Raw genomic sequence first — 23537 nt, 5'->3', positions numbered from 1 at the left:
ATTATCTTCTGGTGCAGCTGGGGGGGGGAACAAAACTAAGCAAACCACCATTTTTTATACATTTTTCCTCAAAGCACAAGTTGGTACAAGTTTGGAGCATGATTTCCAAGCTTGCCATGCAATTGCTCCCCAGCCAAGAAACACTCTTTTTTAGAAGAGGGATAAGCTATCTCAAAGAATACAATAGGACTCTTTTTTTTTTCTCCCTATATCCCACTATGCAATCTTTATGTGTATAATTTTTATGCATATAATCTTTAAGGCCCCAACCTTGCAAACTTTTATCTATACGAAGAACTCCAAGTTGCAGGCCAACATAAAAATGACAGTTTGTTACCCAAACAAGCAAATCCAACAACAGGATCAACACATTTACTGTAACAGTTAATGTACAGCTATCTCCTATGTACATTAATGAAAGAGAAAAAGAAAGTAATATTTACATAACATTAAGAAGCAAACAAGATACAAGAGGCACATAGTTGGCCTCGCTTCCACATAAAGTAAGTCCTAGCTTACCTTTACTCAATCAGGCAAACATGCTTAAGAGTTTTTTCTATAGGAATTCAGAAATGCTTGTGTGAAAGGAAGAAGCTACAAGGTGCTCCAAAAGCTTCACCAGAATTTAATTTGCTTCACAGCTGCTGTAGATACTCTATTAAGCATGTGTAGTTTTCAAGAAGCTTGCAGTACTTTGAGCACTCACCGGCGCTGGTTTGACCAAAGCGCTCTGAGCTCCAGCAGTGTCCCGGCTGACACAGCCCCGCGCTCCGCGCAGCTCCGCTCTCCCCTCCGGCACCGCTCCCGCAGAAAAGGCAGCGGGCAGCGGCGGGCGGGCCGGCCCGCCCCTTCTGCCGCTCCGGCTTCTCCCCGCGGAGGGCACAAGAGCGGGGCGGGCAGAGGCTGCCGGGGGGGCTCGCCCAGGGCCGGGCCGCTGCCGCGGGGGCGCCGGGGACGGGCGGGCCGGGCCGGGCCCTCTGAGACGCTCCGTGCTCTCGCGTAAGTTGCTGCCAGTTGTGAATCCCGAGCAGAACCTGGGGCGTGTGTTAAGGGCACGTAGTTTCTTTGCAGCCTTCAGACCTCGGAGGTGTTGGTGAAGGTCCTGGTTTTGCAACTCGAGCCTTGCCCCGCGGGTTTTCCTGAGAGATTGTCCTTGTGAAAGCTCGCAGAGCTCATCTGCGCGGTCTGTCGCGTGCCTGAAGGTGTTTGCAAAATCAGGTTTTTCTTATCAAGAAAGCAAATAAGTACTGGCTGTAACTGGGCTTTGCTGGCAGAAACTGCGGTTGCTTCCGCAGGCTTCTCAGAGTTGTGCTTTTCTTTTATTCCAAGTTCTCAATGGCTCGTAAATCAAAGCGGCACAAAAAAGGCAATTATTTAATAGTGCCCTCCCATAAAATAGAAACATTATGTTTGTGTTAACAAACACTTTGACTGGAGGGCTCTAGTAATTCAGTTGCTTATTAACAGTTCTGAGTAGTTCTAGTTAATACTATTAATTTAGTCATTTTCTTGAAAAGCACTAGCTATTAAAATCTAGCAGGCTTGCAAATGCTCTATGTGTTCTACTGTTTTCTCAGTTTTTATAAAAGCAACATTAACCTTAGAGTTACTCTGTAATAGCATGTTATAAGATATATTTAATTTGAAAAACCATAATGAACTACTTTGCCTAATCAGACAAATTATTTGACCGTTACACTTGTATTATCTTGCTTGTGCAAGTCACTGGGAGGCTGAGATCTCACTAAGTGTACAGCACCTGAGGAAAGATCATGCATAATCAATAGCTTAAAATTAAATACAGATATTTCCCCTTAGCTGGAGGGGTGGAACATCAGTTTGCAACAGCTGTTCATAAAGTCCCCAAAATATGAAAGAGTTTGATAAAATCATAAGCCCAAATACATACATGCTTCATTAAGTGTTTGTGTGTCTCTAGTTTATGCTGATTAAAAATGGCCTTCCTTGCAGATACATTATTAGTATGACAAATACTAACATAAATACATTTACAGTATGAAAACTCTGGTGACCACAGTGACCAATATTCTTCACAATATTTAGGTTCATAACTTACACAGGTTATAGTAGAATTAATATCCAAATATTTTTAAGATCTTATTTTAGGGTCTTGGCTCATGGACAAGATGAGGTGTATACTTCTGAAACACTATTATAAATATATGAATATCTGGAAGTAATTTCCTCGTTAAGACCCACAAGGAGGGATGAAAATGCAAGCTACAGGCCTGTTGGAAACTGAAATCAGAGTTTAAGAAAAAAAATTCATTTATCTGTGAAAGGTAAACCAGATAAAGGAGGGAATACTGTTTTGCTTCTCATTTTATAGCTTTTCTTATTTTAGAAGGTGTTGGCTGTTGCCAAAGAGCTACAGAGCAAGAAAACTGGGGGGCAGGGGGGAAGAACCCCGCCTCCCCCAGGAAAATAAAATTACTTTCTAACTACAAGTACTCATACTCCTCCTGCATAGGCAAGCACCAATCTGTCTGGAAGGACGTGCTATGCAAATATACTAGTCTCCTTAATTAAAAAAAAAAAAATAATACTCAAGAGTTCTACAGCTTTAATGAAAATATTTCTGTGAAAGAGTACTGCATGCTAATTTGTCAAGTGTCAGTATCCAATATGTATCAAAGAAATAAAATGCATTAGGATATATGAACTATAAAAAGTCTGCAGATGCATTTTCTTTGTAAAGTGTACTGCAATTATAGTTGTTAGTGTGGTCATAAGAATTCTGTATTTATCGCAAAGCAGAAGTTTCTAGCTTAACCAAATGATCAGAGATATAGAGGGCTGGCGGTTGTTTTATAATCTTCCTGCAAGCCTGAGGAGAGAGAAAGTTGTGTAATCAACCATTGAACTATGTCAGAGAATGACGATGTCAAGTGGCAAATGAACAACATCTAACATGAAAAGAAGCTGATGACTTTTTTTGCATAGTTTGTTACAGGACCTCAAGGAACTAAGTGACAGCTTGTAATTTTGAAAGCACCAGCACTTTCATAAGGGAGACTTCATGCTGAGTATATAAAGGGGAACGTCTGTTGCTTAAGAACTGAGGAAACAATTAAGTAGAATATATATAATTTTGGAAATTAAATATTGTGCTGTCCAGAGCATATCCTGATATTTTTCAAGCCCAACGTAATATGAAAAACAATAAGCCATTGAAGCTAGGTCTCAAGAGAACCCGTGTTGTTACATGGTTCCTTGTAATTAATTTTCCTCTTAGGTATTAAGCTAACTATAGAGCAAAAACTGTGTTATTTTAGAAGGTCAGCCCTTGCTCAAGTTTCATATATGTGTTCACTAGGCAGATGGTTTCTTTATGCTACTGGCAACATTATCAGAGTGAAATATTGCTTGAGTTCAAATCAAGTGATGTGCAAAAAGGCTGAATCCCTATCAGATTGTTTTGATGATGGATAACTTGGATCTAGGAAGTTTTTGTTACCACTGTTTTCTGGTTTGATATGTTCACATGTGTTTGAAAAAGGGCATTTAGATTCTGGCAAATACATGCGGGATACTGGTCTTCCTGTGAAGAGAACAGTCCTGACACCTGTATTTATTCATCTCCCTCTTGTGTATCCCACATTTACAAGACTGGACTTCAGCATTTTTCAAGCTTTTCAGCATTATTATCTTAGCTAAATATATATTAGGAAATAACAACAATAATATTGTCTTAGATAGGAAGACTTTTTTCCTACAAAAGTAATATGAGTATGCTTTTTTTCCTCCAAAGAGAGAGGCATGTTGAGTCATCAAAACAATCCTGACCATCTAAAAGGAAATAAATGATGATAAAAGTCACAATGTAGGATGACATATTTTTCCCATAATTAATTAATTCTTTTCCCTTGAGCTTTGGCACTGTTTCATACTTATTTGTTTTATCAACTGACTTACTCTTAACCTACAAACTAGAGAAATGTATTCCACTGACTTCCAGAAATATCCTTTTTATGTCTGCTTCCCTTTGGTCTATATCCTCTTTACTAATCAGCCCTTTTTACTTTCACTATTTTTAAATTTTATGTCACACATAAAAATTCACACTTGGAAATGTATTTATACGACAATACTTGTTTACCCAGAGGTATTTGAAAAGAAAAAAAGCATTTTACGGCTTTCAGTCAATTACGCCGACTAGCCACCTGGTGGCAGTAGCCACTAAGTAAAATGAGGTTTTCCACTCTTTACTACATAGAAACCCACTCGGTTTTGTATTTCTATCCTGACACATCAGTAGCTGAACTACCCCAATAATAGTACTTCCTTGCTTATCTGAAAGGAAATAATTTAGTTTGGTTACCTGATATGATTTGAGCCATGCCTGTATAGGTGCTATGATGTAATGGCAACCTCCACTTAATTCAGTGCACAGCACAATTAAATCAATGGTTAAAGGACTGCAGTAAAATCATTTTACTCACTTCAAGGGATGTGGAACATTGCTTTATCTGATGCATACTACTAAAAGTATTGAATTATTAACTTTATTGAGTTTTCTATATTTTTCATCATTGGTGCTTTTAAAAATTATTAATTTTATTATATCAGCAAGGTGTGATGAGATGCTATTATTCCATTTCACAGGGAGCAAAGAGCTTGCTGGCAAAAGCATTGACCTGCAAGTGCTTCAGTTTAAGGCACTTTAGACCCGATTACACAATTCATAATGTAGAATTACAAGATTAATTCAAATCTCGTACAGTGCCTTTCTGCATGCCGATCAGTTTCTTTGCCAGCCAATCTCAATTCCACCTCTGCCCCACAGCTTTTTTCCTTCTAACTTTCCTTCAGAGTAGGAACTGATTTTCCCAGTCTTTTCCATCTCAGAGGTCCTTTCACAAACAACCCACTTCCAGTTTTTCACCTTCTCAGCAGCTCTCAATTTGTCTCCTTCATGGCTTGTAACTGCATTCTTTGTTCAGGCTGTGGGGTTTGAGATTGCTCTGAGCTCAAGCATGAGCAATGGTTCTGTAGGGATGATCCATGATGTGCAATGCTGTTGGTTAAAGCAACATGCTGGTTCATACATGCCCAGTACCCCTGTGGAGGAGCTGTGTGGTGACGTTTGAGTGTGCTCGGTAGGAATGCTTGCGGGGATTTTAGCTCTTACTTTAGCAAGTCTCACCTAAATGCTTGCAGAGACTTCCAAAAGCTAACAAACTGGTCAGGCTATAACAGAGCTGGTAAAAGGCATATCCAACATAGGAGAGTTTGGAGAAGAGAGAAGATCGTTTCATACCAGCTTTCAAGTCCTATAAACAGCAATCCTCACTTGATGAGCACAGAGGAGTATCAAGTGAGGTGTAAAGGGACCCAGTCCAAGGATGGTGTGGAAAGCTGTCTCCTGCAGAGCCAGGTTAGTACATCATCTGTGCAAGTCGGTACCTCCAAGGAAGTTCCAAACTTTGGGGGGAACCTACTGCACAGCACCTGCAGGGAACCAGCAAATATGTCACTGACACGTTCAGAGGCAAATTATCAATACTGCACTACTGTATGAGATAGCAATTCATCCTCCAATAAGAATTGAGCTGGAAAGGAGAGCCAGCGGGTTGCGCAGAGGTAAGAGACTCTGAAGAACTGCGCAGCAGCAGTTTTGCCCCAGCGTACAGCAGTAATTCCTGCGTCCTGAGAGTTCCCCTGAGAGCTGCTGCCCAGGTATGGGCAAGCTACTTCTGAGCAGCACTCCTAAGCTCAAGTTCATGGCTAGCCAAAAGATCTGATAATATGAACAAGACAAACATCAAGTAAGGACTTTGAATTTCTGGTAGCAGCATTTGGTGATAGTTCAACTGTAAATGATTCCTATATGGCAAAAGATTTGTCAGTCTGAATTTAAGGTTTGAAGCATTCTAGTGCAAACCACCCTTGCAACATCTTCCTGCTCATGTTTAAATTGGTGGTAGAATGCAAAAATTGGTTGAGAAGAGGTCTGGGTCTGAAAGAGATTTGTCAGTAAGAAATAAGGAATTTGTTTCAAGGCATGAAGATGAGGAAGAGATGAAAATTATCTTTTAAAACAAATGCTTGCTGTAGTCACACATTTGGTGACATCTGCAAAATACCACAGCGTAGCCGACTCTTTAAATCACTACGGCCCACAGACCTCAGTATTAGCTTTCAGATAACCTCAGGCCTTAGTACATAGTTACTTCTTTGCTTAAAAATCAGATGCCAATTTTATACACCAGATACAAGTCCAATCAGTTTTTTACCATTTGAGCTTAAAGAACTGTCTAGATAAGATTTAAGGATTATTATTTTAATGGACCAGTAAAACATCCATGGTATTCTCAGTATAGTTTGATACAGTAGAAAGAAAAACAATTTACAGGAAAAGTGCTGGTAGTGTTTCAGCAAACTGGTGCAATATGTTCTCCTTGTAAAACAAAAATTGACCCAGTACATGTGAATTTATTTTACACTTAACTAAGTAAGTATGAGAATAACATTCAGTGGCTTCACTTAAATTTTTGTTTGCCAAGTTACCACATTTGCAGAAGATTATTTATATCAAATTAATGTGATGCTGTTAGCTAATGCACAGTTAAATGTATCTTAAGCAACTACAAGAAAAGCTACATGTAACTATAATAAAATTTTATTTAGACCTCTTTAAAGATAAATGCATTGAATTTTACAATTTTCTATTAGAAAATAATAGCAGTCTAACTTTATACAGAAGTTAAAGCAGAGAGCATTGATTATTTGAGGCCACACAGTAAAAGAATGGCTGAGCTGTGTTTAAAAACAAACCATAAATGTTTCTGTCATCCAAAAATTCATGATGACACCAGGTTCATCTTTGAAAGGTCAAACAACACTGCCAAGAAATCAGAGGAAAGGGCATTTACATGTTCAGTAAGAACAAACTGCATAGGCTAGTGTCTTAGCCTCTCCATCTCATTTTGATTTCTTATTTATATAGACATTTTTATTCCAGCCTACTATTTATTCCCTGCCTATGAGGCTATTGCAATCTGTTTAGCTATTTAGAAGAGAATTTTTTTTAAAAAATAGGCTGCAGGTGATTACTTCCATGTTCTGACCAATATTTCCTCTCAATACTGGATTCTAATGTCCAAGGCCATATGTAAATGCCTGCTGGGCACATAATGTGCCTAAGAACAGCACTTGTTTTCAGCCACTGCACAGCAAAGATCTAACTCACAGAAAAAAACTGCAGTCTAATCAAATTGCAGACATACAGTTTTAAAGAAAAGCAGCTTTCTTTCAAAATCAGGTTTGCATTTCTGGATGAGATCTCCCCATTAGAAGACAAAAGCTAGACAGAAGATTCAACATCTCTGAAGCTTCCTATTGTTTGAACAATAGGACAGTGTTAATTCATGAATTTACAGGTCATGAGTGTGGGGCATTGAGAAAAACTGTGCTATCACTTTAAATTTTACGGTCTCATATCTCCTGCATACAGGCCAAAGGAACCTGCCTATAATTTTAGTTAAAAGTTCAGTTAAGTTCTCTCTGTGCTTGTTGGCTTCTACTGTTGTCATTGGGAGCTATTGTTCTGCTACTAAAGAAAAAAAAAATAGTACTGTCATTGTAAGTTTTCTAAGTTACTACAGATAACCTTTACAACAGGCATAAGCAACATGACGTGTGATCTGACACCCAGTGAACACGCTTTCCAGAGTGTATTGAGGCCACTGCCAGGGTGAGTGTTGTGTAATCCCGTGTTGCAAAACAGAAGGTGAGAAGGGAGAGAGTACTAGGAAGGTGTTTGTAAAAGGACTGAAGAATTCTGGTGTTAATTTATTTGAAAATGCTGGAAAATTACTTCCTGATAATAACATTGATATGGTATCCACTCTTATTTTGAACTAACTATTGATTGTTTCCTGCTGTGGTATATCATGTCACACACAGAGAGACTGCAAACTGAAGATAAAATGGCACTGTGAAATCCACCATTTAGATGCCAGCGCAGCAAATGCCACGTGTGATTGCTGTTGGCTGTGTCCTACACAATATCTGCAACGCTAAATGGTAGCACTTGTGCACTGATGTTTTGCCGGTGGGGTTCCCACATACAGAATGCCTGCTCAATTTGCGTCTGCTAAATTAACACGGGCCCCAAGTCTATAAGGGATGTGCCAGCGTAAAGGTGATGTTGATGGAGGAGGGATAATAGCAGTCTGCTCTGCTGTCCTGATTAAACTTAATCAAGGGACCTGCTATATTCATTCAGTATGTTTATAATGTTTTTTTTTTTTCATATTGAATTGAAGGCAAATGAAGTGATACTGTTCTAATTACTAAGTGATTTAATAGTAGTTAAGGAACTTGTTTGCTGTGTAGTTGATCAAGTCCTTCATTTCCACTGTTAACATCTGTTTTAGCTACAGTCACAAATGTTGGTCAAAATAACTGCTTCAGGATTTGGAATAAGGAGGTTGTATACTAGTTTGGTTCCTAGTGACTTTTGTCTTGAGAAACTTTTAAATCCTTGTTCATAAATTTGGGTACATTTCAAAACCTGTCTGAATGCATAGTATAGTGGAGGTGTGGCAGTACAAACCTAGTAATTGGAATTGGCTGAGTGTCCCTATCAAATAGGGAAAACCAGTCACATTTTAAAACTTAGTAGCAGTGGTAAAATTGCCTTCAGTAATACCTGTTTGGGTTTTTCTTGCCTTTCACAAGGTATTCAGCATGTGGTTTGGGGTAGCTATTTATGCAAAGGACTTGGCTACATAGGTGTTATTTCCTCATGGAATAAGCAGCTTATGAAATTTCTAAATCCCACCCCATTTGCAGTCTGTGACAGGACAACACCAAACCTGGAGGAAGAGGCAAGACTCTGGCAGACTGACTGCAAAGTCACTTCAGGATACCAAAGCCTGCTGAGGACTGTAGCAAAGAGACGGTCCGGATCTCTCAATGACGTGTCTCTTGGTTTCATTCCTATGATTGTCATGCCTGTGGGAGCTTCTTGTATTTTCCATTCCTATGTTGTATCTCCTTTACTAGGATATGTCCAATTCAGAGAAAACAGTCAGCATGTCAGGAGAGCTGGGCCTCTGCTAAGTGCCCAGTATACAAAGCACACAGGCCAGCGAGCTGAGTAAGGAATGAGTAGTTCAGGAAAGACAATGAAGAGAGGAGAATCCTGCTGGGCACCCAGGAAATATCTGTGTAAAATAATCCAGGTTGGAAGTATCACATTTGAATCACATCTGAATGAGTCTCACTGAAGTGAATGTTAGCAGAGCTGCACAAACACACAGGGGGCTTTTACTAGGAATTTTCCCTCAGTCTATCTAGGGATCCTGATATTGTCAGGAGGCATAAAAGTCGACATACTTACTTACACCAACAGAAAAACATTTCTCAACAATACAAAAAAATGCTAAGTGTAATAAGGAACAAACAGATTTCTTAAAATGTTTGGAGGGAGGAGGGGATGAAGGAGGAAGGAAAAAAAATAGCTACTGAAAAATTGCAAGCTCAGTTTGAAATGGGTGGAAATGTTACCGTGAATATCAAGGCCTTTGAGCTGCCCTTGAGTTTATCAGAATTGGATGAACACATTGCAGTAAGACAATGTTATAAGCTTACACATGGAATGACTGGAAGTAAAGCCTAAATTGTTTTGCAGACTCCTCCCAGCTCCACAAAATATATGATCTTTGAAAATAAACAAAAATAATAAACAGTATAACATAGTGACTGTAAATTGAGAAGTACAGGGGTTTTTTTGACGTAGTTCTAGGCAATAAAAATAGACTGACCTTCCGAAGCTGGAAGGCTGACCTTTACAGTGGGGTGCAGTTCATGGTTTCGGTGGTGAGAGGCCTGGAGCAACTGTCCCGGGCATTCTGCAGTGTAGAGCAACGCTAAGGGCTGTCTGGTGACAGCGATTCAGATAACAGTGTGCTTCAAAAGAAGAGGGGTGGCGTTTGGCTTTTGTTTGGGGTTTGTTTAAGCCACCTTGCCTCTTGGTCAAAGACAGATCCCCTGAGTTTGTAGCCTTGCCCACGTACTATGTATAGCACTTAAGCCCGGCTGACATCGTGTTTGTTCTGCAGCGCAGCCCATGGGGCAGGAGCCGCTGCCTGGCGCCGGGTGCCCCGCCGGCCCCTGCGCCCGCGGAGCGGCGTTCCCATCGCGGCAAGGAGCGGCGGGGCCCGCAGGCCTCAGCCGGGCTGTTCAGGCAGCCTTAGTCCCGTCTTCCTCAGCGGAATGGCCGGGAAATCACTCGGAGTTCTAGTTCCAGGTGCCCGGTTTCCTCAGGGGGCGGGCTGTCGTGCCGGCACGCACAAGCTGTCTGTAAAGGCGCTGGTGGGGGCTGCGGCAAAGGCAGGAGATCAGGCACCCCCGCCCTGCGCTCCCCGAAAGCCCGGGGGTGCTCCGGGGCCCGGACTCGGGGCTCGCCCGGCGCCGCCACAGCGCCGGGGACGGCGGCGGTTTCCGAGGCAACCGCTCCCTCAGGGGGCGCTTCCCGGGGCGGGGCGGGCCCGGGCGGGCCCTGCGCTCTCGCGGGAGCTGAGCAGGCGCCGCCCGTCTCCGTGCGCGGCCGCGGCGGAACCAATAAAGTTTGTTTCAAATAAAAGCAAGAAAAGGGGAGTTAAAGAGCGGTGCCGCCGAGTCGCTCGCGGCTGCTGGCGAGTGCGTGACTGCCCGCCCGGCCGGCCCAGCCCGGGGCTGCCGCAGCAGGCGAGGACAGACGGGCTGCTCCAGCCCCCGCCCCGGCTCCGCTCGGCCTCGGCAGTTGTCACCGTCCGCGGGGAGCTGCGCCTCCGCCGCTCTCCGGGCCCGCTCGTGAGTATGGTGGGGCGGCTGAGGCGGGCAGCGCTCCCCGCAGAGGCAGGGCGCTGATGAGGGGCCTGGCGGTGACTCCCGGCAGCGCCGGGGCGAGCGGGGAGAGTGACAGGTGTCAGGCTCCCCCCCCCCCCCGGGGCGGCTCGGGCCGGGGGCACCTCCGCCGCTCTGGCTGCGGGCCGGGTCGCGCTGTGGGACGGGAGCTGCTCCGGGTGCTGCCCGCGGCGGTCCCCGGCCGGAGGCGGGCTGGGCGCCTGCTGACAGCTGCCTCGAACCCGCGGCCCCTCTCTGCAGCGCCTCGTCTCTGTCCCCTGGGGCTGCGGAACATGTAAGCGAGACCGGCGGCGTGAGGCGCTCCCGAGCGGCCGCCGTTTGCGGGGGTCGCCGCTGACCTGTGGGTTTTTGTCTGTCCTCACGGCAGGGCTCGCTTCTCCCTCCCCGAAGTGAGTCTCCTGGCGCGGGAGCAGCGCCGGGCCGGCGGCCGCAGCCATGCCGAGCGGTAAGGAGACGCGGCTGCTGCACCTGGGCGAGATGGAGAAGCTGGACAAGACCCTCTTCAGGCTGGAGCAAGGTGGGTCCGGGGCGGCCCCCTCGGCCTCCTGCTCCTCGGCGGGGACCCCTCGGGGCCGGCCGAGAGGGAACGGCCGGGAGCTCGCCACCCTCTTCGGGCAGCGATGGAAAGGGAGCTCAGCCTGCCGTGGTGGTCGTTTGCTTGTTTGTTTATTTTAATTTATTTTTCTTGTTTCAATGTTTAATAACTTCGGACATGCTTGCTTCCACTGCAGAGCTCTATGGGCTCCGGTTGCAGTTTGGTCTGACAGATAAAACCCTTGAGAAATGGAGAGCAGATGGGCTGGGAGCCATCAGTCTGCATGGGAACTAAGTGCCAAGTGGTTTTTAGGCCCTTTCCTTTTATAACCTGTCCTCATAAGTCAAGCTCTCTAGTATTTATCTGCAATGTGTTATGCAGCACCCTATCTTTAATGTTATTATTTTGAGATATTTCAGTATTAGTAACATTTTGAAAACTCTGAGATAATGTTTTAGAATACGAGATCTTTAGTTCCTCCTAAAGCTTATCTTGCCTGTCAGATTTCTTGTAGCTGTGCTATGTTAGTATTCTGGCTGCATATTTTTGAGAACTTGACGTTATTTCTCTCTGAAAGTGTTCTTCAGTCTATTTGCCAAAAAAAAAAAAAAACAAACCAAAAACCCAAAAAACCACAACACACCCAGACTACTAATTGGTCCACTATTATGCTGCTCAGCAAATTTGGACCATAAAACTAAAGCCACTGTCTTTAGAAACCATTTTGAATCATACAACAATTTTTATTACTTATGAAATTTTGTGGGTCTTATTACCTTATGCTACTGATCTAGGAACCTAATATCAAACTACTTTGGTAGAGAAACAAGGTTTTGATTTTTGAGGAAAAGAATTGTCTTCAACTATATTGATTTCAAATTTTTCTGACAGTGTAATCGAAGAAAATGTCACTAGTGAACAAGTGCAGAGTTGACCCTAACATTTTATAACTTATCCTTCCAGTTGTGTAGATTTTATTGGAAGAAGTCACACAGAAGTGCGGGGCTATCAAACATTTAAAGTGCCTCTGTTGGTAACAGTCTCTGAGAGGGCATAGCTAATTTTGAGCACAGCATTCCTGTTGTCAGTATAACTGTTACAGGAAATAAGATATCAATGGCATATATCCCTGCGCTCTAATTTTAGTAATCCCTGTAATGTCAGGATGGTGCTGAGGAGAGTGTACTTAACCTTCCAGAAGTGTTGGTTTTTGATTAAAGTTGTTTTGGTTTTTTATTTTGGTTTCAGTCAAATGAGCTTCATTTTACCTGACAGATATCCATATCCTAAAAGCAATGCTTTACATAGTGGTGTTTGGTGCAGTGGTGATTATGTTAATAAGACAAACTGTGAGCTTGGTGAGACTTGCATTTAAATGTGCTCAGACATTGAATTCTGCTACTAGAGTCCCCATGATTCTACTTAATAAGCAAGTGGCTTTTTTTCAGCTTAAGATACTGGCACTCGTCATTGTTCAGGTTTTTTCACACTTTATAATTCATTATCTGTGTTTTAATAGCTTTCTCTTTTTACAAATATTCCAGTTTCTTTTACTCCAAATTTTGTGGACTGCTGGGGCCAGTAGGCATCTCACCTCAGTTAACTACGTGACTGGCATGTAATTTAGTAAAAGTTGTTGTGCAAGCACTTATACCTGTTTCAGTTGCTTGAAAGGACCCTGTAATTAGCTGTGCACATGATGGTGGCCCTCATACCTGCAAGTAGAAACCTATTTTGAAACCTGTTGACCAAATCAAATTTTTCATATCCAGCTGAACAGACTACAGTATGATTTTTAGGTCCTAATATTTCAACTTAATTTTGTTCTCATTATCATGGGTGTCTTAAGCCTAAATACTGCTCTTTCTTTGTGCGTGTGACCTGCAGCATGTATACAAAACTCCCTTTGGTTTGTTGAGCTCTCTGAAAGTTTAACAATTTGTTTGTACATTGTAGATTACACACAAGTACATATCATTTTACAGTTAAAAGCATAAGGAGTGTAGCATTGTTTAGTGAACACTCAATGGAGAATGAAGGGATTTGAGATATTTCCTGTTTTGAAATGTATTTCTGTTTTTTCCAGATTTTTCATGGGAATGTTTAATAGATACACTTGGTAAAGCTAAATACTTTAATAGTACATAATCCAAAATCTGCATAAAATCGTATGTAGTCTGATGATCGTGGCGTTTTGCTGTGTTTTGTTTTTAAGACTTTTTTTATATAGCAAAGAGTAACAAATTGGAAAGGAGTTGAATAGTACCATGTAAGTAAAGAAAAACTATATGTAAAGTGTGCGAAGAAAAATGTTAGGAAAGTAGGGAGAGATGATGCCGTAGAAATATACCATTCTGCTGAAACTCTTGGTGGGTATGTTGATGCATTTTCTTCTTAACATAATATCAAAATATGGTTCATAATTACAGAATAGAAATATCTAGTTCTCTTGGTAAAGTGATCTTTTTTTGCTTGAGGTTTTGAGCTACAGTTCCGATTGGGCCCAACTCTTCAAGGCAAACCCGTTACTGTGTACACGAATTATCCAGCTTCTGGAGAAGTATTTGATCGCCACAAGTTCAGGACACTGTCATGGCACAATCCCACAGGAAAAGAAGATGACTCTGACAAATACTGCAAGCTGGATCTCCAGATTTCTGGGTCATACCAGTACTATTTCAGTCTTGGGTAAGTGAAATTCTATACTTGCAGCCAAGTGCAGTCTATCTCTTGGTTTACATTTTAACCTGAAGAAATCACTGTGAAGAATAAACACACTTTTTCCAGGCATTTTTTCAAATTGCCACCATGGGGCCTATCTGAACCTGCTAATGAAAGACAGTAGCTGTGATGGTTGTTTAATACTTTCTGATGTAAAAAATATTCTGGAGAATATCCAGAACAAAGTTGGTCAGTTTTCTGTGAATGTTGGAAAGGCAAGCCATTTTTACAAGTTTAAGTCATCAGCATTCTGAGTATCCGAATGATTAATTTGTACTTTCTTCATCGACTTTGAAGATTGCTTTCTATCCTTCTAGCACGGAAGTTCTGTCATTCTTTACTTCACGTTCTTTACTTCCTCCTTTGTTTCAGCAGAAGCGATTGCCAGTACCTGGATTGACTCTAGTGGAGTATTTTGAGTTTCAGGAAGATGGCGTGGTTAAATTCCCTTAGGGTTTAAAGGGCACTTAGCTCAGGTCTGTTCTGGAGGAGAGTGCTCCAAATAGAGGTGTTTGTATAAAAGATGGGCAGTCATGCTTTCTTTGTTGCTCTCAATATCCTAAAAGGAGGAACCAGTACTCTGTCTCAGAAAATGACAAAGGTATCTGACTTTTGCAGAGCATTTAAAGCTCTGTATCCCAATTGTATTCTTGTAAGTCCAGTAGAGATGATGTCTAAGAGGTGAACATCGGTTCAGTGTTTCCTAATTTATTCAGGTGTCCTGCTGTCCTGTTTCCCACCTCCCCCCAGCTGCTGTACTAGGCTACTGTGTTCTTGAAATAGCTGTGCTTGTTGGATTCACTTTCTGAAACTGACTGGTACATTGGGTGTTTAGCAATGAAAATTATTTTTTCCTAGGAATGAAAAAAGTGGTGGAGGTTACATAGTTGTGGATCCTATTTTGCATGTTGGAGCTGATAATCATGTGTTACCTTTGGATTGTGTTACACTCCAGACGTTCCTCGCTAAGTGTCTGGGACCATTTCATGAATGGGAAGACAGGCTTAAAGTTGCAAAAGAAACAGGTAATGCCAATACACATAAAAAGGGATATACGTTTTTGCCTTATGACCAAAAAACAAAGTTATACCAAAGAGCTTCAGTGTAAACAGCTCATTTGTTCTTTAGTTAGTAAACTAAATATCTTCCACTAGATTAAATTTAGTGAACAGATTAAGTCAGTCAAACTATTAAAATATTTGCAGAGGTGCAAAAATTCAGGGATTTCCTAATACAGGAAACCACTTTTGTTCTATGGTTTTGACTTCAGATAGACTTGGAAGTTTGTAGAACTGACAGAGTGACAGCAATTTTTTTTTTTTTTTTTAAACGCTTGTGTTATATAGAATTTCAAGGGCGCAATTAAGATTAATTTACACTCGTTATTCCAAACACTGGCTTTAAGTACATGTTATTACTGTAACTTATTATGCTTCTTTCAATTACCTTTGTTTGAAATTTGTTTTTCTTATTAAATAAATGGCTTCTTATTACCTAGGTTACAACATGATTCATTTTACACCACTGCAGAAGCTTGGACTGTCTCGATCGTGTTATTCACTGGCTGATCAGTTAGAAGTAAATCCGGAATTTTCAAGCCGTGATAAAAAGTGTACTTGGAGCGATATAGGAGCACTTGTGGAAAAAATGAAAAATGAATGGAATATGCTTTGCATCACAGATGTAGTCTACAATCATACGGGTATGATTTTTGTGTGTATTAATTACCAGATCGGTCCTATGATTATATTTAATTATTTCCCTTAACTCTTCCCTCTTGAACCCATTTTTCGTAGCTGGTTTAAGCAACTTGGTTGTCTCTCTTTGAATTTCTCAAATCCTGGACAACTCTTTACAATTATAACTGATGTGTTTCCGTAACAGATGTAAAAGAATTTGGTATTACTACTGAGTAAATAGAGCCCCTCTTAGAATTAGTAAAGTGTGCATGTGTCTGTTTTTATAATATGCTTATTTTTATGATCTGCAGTGTGCAGCTCCCACATAAGTGAATGGGATATGCATTATGAATTATTTGGTGAACATAAACTGAGTATTTTCTTGTTAAACCAGGTGTTACTCTTGTAGCTGCTTAGAAGTGCTCTAATTTGGACAACAAAAAGAATAGGGCTTTGTATTTGAGGTGGATTTTTTTTTTAAGCATAGAAAATGCATTGAAGGCTTTACTTAATTGCTTGAGGGACAGTGGCTTTTCTTCAGTATGATCGGATTAAATTTAAATTATAGTACTTCATCATTCGTAATTTTGCTGAATATTTGGGTGATGAGTTTACTTTGATTATGTTTACAGTGCAGTTTTCATCTTGTGCTGTAAATCTAAAGATCAGAATAATTAGCATTCTAATAGCAGAGAATACAACACATGATTATGTTGATGTTACAGTCCTTTGAGGCTTAAAGCAACTCTAACCACAGATATCTGTGAGTTTCAAGCTTTATTTGCTTTAGTTCTTTGGTGTTGACTGCTGCCAAACATTCCTGTCCAATCAGTCTGCCATGCAATGTGGGCCCTGTTGTTTGTCCTATCTGTTTGTTTAAAAGTTACTAAGTATAGTTATTGACTATGTGTCTGAGGGAATTGGCTTTTAAACATTCTCCCAATTTTGGACAAAAAATTTCTTGGGCTTTACCAACTGGATGTTCAGTTTCTCTCACACATGCTTGAGATCCTGTTGTCTTTTTACTGTGTATATTTGTGTGCTACCAAGGAGGATGTTTTTATGGAGAGAAATACTGAAGTCTAGTTATTAGACTCCAAAATATATTTGAGAAGAAAAATGTCACATTAATTGGCTACATTTGTAGAAGGACTTTTTCAGGTTACATTCAGAGTTCAAAGTAATCTTTATTGGGATGGATGAATAAACATTTATACTGTGGTGAAAGGATGTTTAGAAGAGTCTTTTAACAGGGTAGAAATATTCAAATGGCCGTGGTCCTGACTTGTGCCATTAAGCAATGTATCCTTGATGGCTTTGTTTCCTGCTTTCAAACTCTATTCGCCTTCCCCCCGCCCCGGAACTTCTCTGACACTTTTAGGTTTATAACCAAGACTTCTTGATTTACAGCTGACACCAAACTTTGTTAAATGCCAAATTTAGCATAAGCAGAAAGATACATTGATATATGTCTGAGTAAACAATAAAGTTATATATGCCTGTGGAGCTTTTTTGGGGGCTTTTGAAATGAGAAAATAGGCAAATAGTTTTCGGGGTTTTTTCGTCTGGATCTTGATTAGACAGCAATTTACCCTTTTTTGTATATTAATTCAACAGTAATTTCTAGTAGTTAAATTAGTTAATTCCTGCACATTAGGATGATTTAGTTGTAAAATATGTTTCATAGAAGTATTTGAATATAAAAGACACAAAATGTGTAGTCAGTTATTATGAGCAGATTATGGATACTTGCACATAGTTATTAATTCTGCAGCATGTCTGCATTAAAAGCTTAAGGTGTCTCACAGTAAATCCTCTAATGCTGGTAACTGTAGCACCTTGTGACCCCTCAGTTTACGACGGTTGTATCTGTTGGTAGTTTCTGCTTTCTGGCTGTGACCACTGTATAGAAATGGCAATGCTTCCCCTCTGTTCCTGGGGTACAGTCAGCCAGCTTGCTTGCAGCAATAAATGGGTAAGCGGAGGTGTTTTGTTTTCACACCGGACTGAAGAACAGACCACTTGCATAGTAGAGAGCGGTGGGAATCGGGTTTTGATGTTAACATCTCTGTGCAGCTCTAAAACTGAAAATGCTGTGTTCGCTGGAGGTTGCTTTTCGCCAGGAGACAGAAATAGGAGAGTTGAGGGGTTTTTATTATTTTCTGAGCTTTCAGTGGCTGTAATAAATCATATAAAGTAATAAAATGAACATAAATTGTATCTACTTTATCTTTCAGAAAAGGTTACTGTTGTCTAATTGCAAGTTAACATTTGAGTAACTCCGGTTTCCAAGCACTTGACTAATCACATCAAACACCACCTTTTCTCAGCTTTATAAAGGGAAGGGGGGGAAAATGTCCTGGGCAGTGAGCATCATAACTAAATATTAAGTTTCTGTTTAAATGACACAACGATTAATTCATCCTTTGAAAAATGTGAAATTATTCTTTTAAATAAGAATGTAATAAATTTTATAAATTGTTTTCTGTAATTCCTCATCATAATATTTCTATGTTTTTATACTTGTGTGTATTTTCTCCCTAGCTGTAACAAATTTAATCACAAGTGATATTTTAGACTTTTTTTTTTTTCAGAATTAGATTTTTTTTTTTTTTGTGTTATGTTGTGAATCATTGGAGCTTATCTTCTGATCAGAAAACATCATTCTGTTCCATACCAGAATTAGAGGAAAGCCTGTTGACTCTTTCTTTTTTCTTTTTTTTTTTTTTATGATAACACCTTAGATTTAGATAATATATTGACTCTTTAGAATTCATTGTATTTACTCATGAAAGTCCTTTATAGAAAACCATGGGTCTTGCTAGATGAGTGGAGTAAACTAGTTTTGATTTTTGGAGAAAAACTTTTTTTTTTTTTCAGAGGTAGTATATGTATTTAAAAAAGGGAAGGGGGGATCTGATTGGCCTAGAACAGCCTTTAACAGTCTGAGCTTATTATTGCTTTATGTAACTTCAAAATAAGTATGGTGGTTTTAGTTGTAGGTGGCATTTAAACCATGAAGATATTTAATTTCCACAAGTGGTTTGACCTTATAAACATGGAATTTTGCCACGTTCATGACGGTCTTGAGATGTAATGTAAGAGAGTGTTCAGAAGAGCTGTTTGTACTACAGATTGAGAGAGTACACTCTTTTCTTTCCATTTGATGTTTTTGTTTGAATTCTTTGAACTAAACAAACGGGGTTTAGGTGTTAATGGTCCTGCTTTAATTTTGGACACACTAATGGCTGTTTCTTCATGTTTCAAATATAATAATTTGTTATATTTTTTTGCTTGTGTGAAGTACTACTTATATTTTTCACTGCTTTTCTAAAACATTGGAATAATAAGATGTGTTCTGTTTCTAGAGAACCTTGTAAAACCTCAGTAAATTTTTTCTTGTTCTTATGCATGCCATTATTTTTTTAACATTTAGTTTTTCAATTGCTGAGATTCATTCAAAAGAATATATGAAAATTATTTTCAGTTAAACAATGTTTAGGACAGTTCCAAAAATTGAAATAAATGAACTTTTGAGGATTTTTTCTTCATTGTCATACTTCCAAAATAAAAATTCTTGCTATGTACATATTTACTCCCACTGCTGCAGTCACACTACTGTCTATATTAGAATATCACATCCATTTTGTAGTGAAGGTTCCTTACCTTCTCTGAGTTAATTCTTACTGTTCAGCATATCTTCTGGTTCTTGTTGATGCTATGGGGGAAGTTTAGAAAATAGAGACAGTGTTGGACGTGAACTAGTGTTCCATTTGCACGCACCAGGCAGTGCACTCATCTTCCTGTGCGAGCCTCCCTGGTACCGTTTCTGATTATGTACACAACAGTGTCACAGCTAATTCTTTCTTAAAAGCCCATTTAACTACATTTTTCATTAATTATTTTTTGGTCTGTGTGTGTGCAGTCTTGCTCTCTGGCTGTGCATTTGTAGCATCTGATAGCCTAAGTTGTTTACTTTTTTATCTTCTTCAGCTCTATCTTAAATGTTGGTTTGGAATGCATGTTTGGCCTTCAACACACAGAACATTTAATGTCCATTATTCGATGTATTTCCTGCAACAAAAATACGTTGTGGTTTTTTGTTTTATTTAGTGTCTTAGATCTGGTGATACTATTGCATATTTTTATGTAACTAAGAAAGTTTCTCTGCAACTGTATTTGTTGCAAAACAAATGGCTATCAGTAATGCACACCTCTGCATAAGACATGATTTTCTATTGGTATGGAAAACTTTAGTCGAAATGTGAACTAGCTATACATACCATAGTACCTTAACTTCTTGGTGTTAAGATGTTTGTACAAAACAGCTGAGTGTTCAGCTTATGTACGTACTTTTTTTTTCCCCCCCTTGCCCTTTCTCGAATAAGCCACTAACAGTGAATGGCTCAGGATGCATCCAGAGTGTGGCTATAACCTTGTGAATTCTCCTCACCTGAAGCCAGCATGGGTCTTGGATAGAGCTCTGTGGCACCTGACCTGTATGGTGGCTGATGGAAAGTATATTGCGAAAGGACTCCCTCCCTTGATTGAAAACGATCATCACCTGAATGTAAGTGAATGAGAACTAAGTATAAGCTAATGCACACTATAAATAGCTGAATAAACCTTTAATATTTCTAAGGGTGTGGAAGTGCACAAAAAATGGTGTATACTTTGCAGATATATTTAATTAAATAACACTTTACTCCCCAATTTTTGTTTTTTTTCTGAACAACCAATACAAACACTTAGCTTTTCTTAATTATATTCATCATCAACATTATAATCTAAAATAATTTTTATTTTTACAGTGTATCCGTAAAATAATTTGGGAAGATATATATCCAAAAATTAAACTATGGGAATTTTTCCAAGTGGATGTTAACAAAGCTGTGCAGCAATTTAAAGCCCTTCTAACTCAAGGTAAAGAAAGGGTATGTTGCCAAAGCACATGGATTATATATTTATAGTTCAAGAAACTTATAGGTACGCTTAACAGTAATCTGCAAAACCAAATAATCCCATTTTTTGCTATGTGAGAAATCTACCGTGATGATTTAAGTATACAAGAATGCTTTGAGGGCTAGTAAAGCCTTTGAAGATTTTGCACCCCTTCAAAGCTTTTATCTACCCATATGTTGCTTATGCTAGAAGTATGAAAGTTGTATGTCTTTTAAATGTAATTCCTATTTTTACTTTATGAATACTATTTTCTATCTTCTTAGGCAAAATGAGCACTAAATCTGATCCAAATCAGCATCTTCAAATAGTTCAGGACCCTGATTACAGACGACTTGGTTGTACTGTAGATATGAATATAGCATTGGCAACATTCATACCACACAGGTATTGTATTATTGATTACAAATTAAAATCACAAGTGAAGTTAAATTTGCCAAACCAAATAAATGAGATTATTTTCAGAGGTGGGAAAAGTTCAATTTTTCATTTCTTTTAGTTAAGTATATTGCATGTTTCAAAAATAAATTATTCTAATTGTTCTCTGCTTTTAATGTCCTCCTGCTAAGTAATGGCCCAGCTGCAATAGAAGAATGTTGTAACTGGTTTCGCAAGAGGGTTGAGGAACTGAATGCTGAACAGTACAGACAAACAAATCACCATCAAGAGCAGGTCTTATAATTTCTGTGTCTTAATGCTGAATTGTTTTGAATTGCAAATAAATGCAGGCATTTTGATAATGCATAGTTTAATTATTTCTAGGCTGTCAATTGTCTTGTGGGAACTGTGGTTTATGAACGACTGGATGGTAATGGTCCTAAGAAGGGTCCTATCAGTAGAAAATATCCTTTAGTTACCAGGTATTATTGTTGTTGGGTTTTGTTTGTTGTCTGTTTGGGTTGTGGTTTGGTGTGGTGTGTGGTGTTGTGTGGTTTGGTGGGGTTTTTTTTTTTGGAAACTATTACAACCTATCCAGGTAAAGCAAGTCCAAAGTTCATTAGAAGTATACATTTATATGTACAGGCCTATGTTTTCTTTCTCAGGGACAAATGCCACTCAATGAATTGACTATCTTTTTTAAACAACAGTGATAACTGTTTAGTAAACAAATGTCACCAGAGAGCATGAAACAGTGCTCAAAGCACATGGAAGCCTTACATAGTGCAAATTGCTCTTTTAGGTGGAAGAGAGGTGGAGCTAGGGAAGCTTACACCTTTCAAGTTTGATGTACTTGATGCCACTCATGTATTTGAAGAGCTGGGGCTTTAATCTTACAGTACCAGCTGACGCCAAGATAATAGTGGCAACACCTGTCCTTCCTTCTTTGAGGCATGCTATAAAATAGAAAACTCCCCATCATTTTTAGCCTAGCAGCTTTTTTTTTTTTTAAATATCTGGTTTATCTACAAGTCACTTCATAGCAGATATTTTAATTTCAAAGACAAATAATTTCAGCTTAGGTTACCTTCTGTGTTTGGTTTGTTTCATTTTTTAATAGCTTGTCTATTCCATAGGTATTTTACTTACCCATTCAAAGAGCTGACTGTGCAGGAAGAAGAAACTATGATACATCAACCAGATAAAGCCTGTTATTTTATGGCTCATAATGGCTGGGTTATGGGAGATGATCCTCTTAAAAACTTCGCAGAACCAGGTTTGTAAAATAACTGTGAATCATCTTATAAACCTTTTGATATTCTAGCCAAAGCAAAAAAGATTTTACTTAATCTGTCTTTTTTCCAGATGTGTTTCTGTGAAGCTGCAGAACAGCAGTCAGTTCATAGCACTTTTATCTGCCCTTCAGCATACAGAACTACTGTAAGAAGTGGGAGTTGAGGTAGTTTTGCAAGATTTAATAGGCAAATTATCAGCTTTCTGCCACTGAAATAGGGACATCCTGCTTCCTCACTTCTGGCATTCTCTTTGCTTATTTTGTGCTTTGTTCCAACACCACTGCTTGTTGGCATTTCCATAAGACAATGACAATGTAGCAGAAAACTAATGCAATAAAAAGGTGGATTGTATTTTATGTATTAGTGAGCAAAAACTGGATCCTTGAAAGGTCCAGTGGCAGTCAAGAGATAATGCAATTAATCCAAGCTAAGTATGCAGATTATTTGTGAAAGTAAGATAGGGTATGAATTCACCATTCACTAAAATACTGTATTCAAATTCTACTGATATCCAAAAAAAAGCACGTTTGACAACTCTTGTTTTCAGAGTAGTTATTCACTTTATAAGCTGAATCAAAGAAAGGCCAGTTCAGTTCTAATGAAAAAAGTCTGGTTTAGAGTTTGGTTGCATCTAATTTAGAAGCTAACCTGATTGATGCTCCAGAGTGACGGGGAGTTAGCAGACACCCAATTTCTCCAAAATAGTCTACAGCCTTTTCACTGCTTTTTATTTACTTTTTTTTTCCTCCTTCACGCAGATGAAGGTAATAGATATTTCAAGGGTGTTTTTGTTCATTTGCCTTTCAGCTAATTGCTATGTCTTCTGAGCAGACCGTTGCATTTTTTTTTTTCCTTCAGTCGCTGGCTTCAGTTAGCATACTTCCATTACTGAGTTTTCTCTCTTAATTCATCTACAGCTTTTTGAGTGCTTTATGCTTGTGTTATACCTTTGTTTTATATCACATTATTGTAGCTGACAATACAGTGTGCAAACATGAAACATAAGGGTACAAATACATGAATTGCAAAACAAATGCAGCCAGTTCTGTAAATGGCCCATAAAAAAATCATGGTGTGCATCCAAAGCCAATT

General features: G+C 39.5%; 2 protein-coding genes across 7 annotated transcripts in view; one reads left to right on the top strand and one right to left on the bottom strand.

Annotated features, from left to right (window-relative positions):
- The window catches only part of FRRS1 (ferric chelate reductase 1), a 29017-nt gene extending 19141 nt beyond the window's left edge, over positions 1-9876 (bottom strand). The window contains exon 1 of one of the 4 annotated variants that reach the window (XM_065656347.1): positions 9795-9876. The gene's annotated coding sequence lies outside the window, so the exon portion shown is untranslated. Of the gene's footprint in view, positions 1-519; positions 608-706; positions 795-9794 lie in introns of those variants that run through there. The other 3 variants (XM_065656344.1, XM_065656346.1, XM_065656345.1) reach the window with 3 other exon arrangements.
- Positions 9877-10576: 700 nt separating this feature from the next.
- Positions 10577-23537, top strand: part of AGL (amylo-alpha-1, 6-glucosidase, 4-alpha-glucanotransferase) — a 36122-nt gene continuing 23161 nt past the window's right edge. For 2 of the 3 annotated variants that reach the window (XM_065657612.1, XM_065657610.1), the window contains exons 1-11: positions 10970-11152; positions 11246-11395; positions 13891-14101; positions 14993-15159; positions 15633-15836; positions 20202-20383; positions 20625-20736; positions 21039-21159; positions 21342-21444; positions 21535-21632; positions 22287-22426. In XM_065657612.1, the coding sequence (XP_065513684.1) occupies positions 11314-11395; positions 13891-14101; positions 14993-15159; positions 15633-15836; positions 20202-20383; positions 20625-20736; positions 21039-21159; positions 21342-21444; positions 21535-21632; positions 22287-22426 (1420 nt within the window). In that variant the 5' untranslated portion in view covers positions 10970-11152; positions 11246-11313. Of the gene's footprint in view, positions 10825-10969; positions 11153-11245; positions 11396-13890; positions 14102-14992; positions 15160-15632; positions 15837-20201; positions 20384-20624; positions 20737-21038; positions 21160-21341; positions 21445-21534; positions 21633-22286; positions 22427-23537 lie in introns of those variants that run through there. The other variant, XM_065657611.1, reaches the window with a different exon arrangement.

Source organism: Caloenas nicobarica, chromosome Z, assembly GCF_036013445.1.
Source record: "Caloenas nicobarica isolate bCalNic1 chromosome Z, bCalNic1.hap1, whole genome shotgun sequence".
In the NCBI taxonomy this organism is placed as follows: Eukaryota; Metazoa; Chordata; class Aves; order Columbiformes; family Columbidae; genus Caloenas; species Caloenas nicobarica.
Note: the sequence above shows the minus strand (reverse complement) of the source record. Positions and strands in the feature narration are given on the sequence as shown.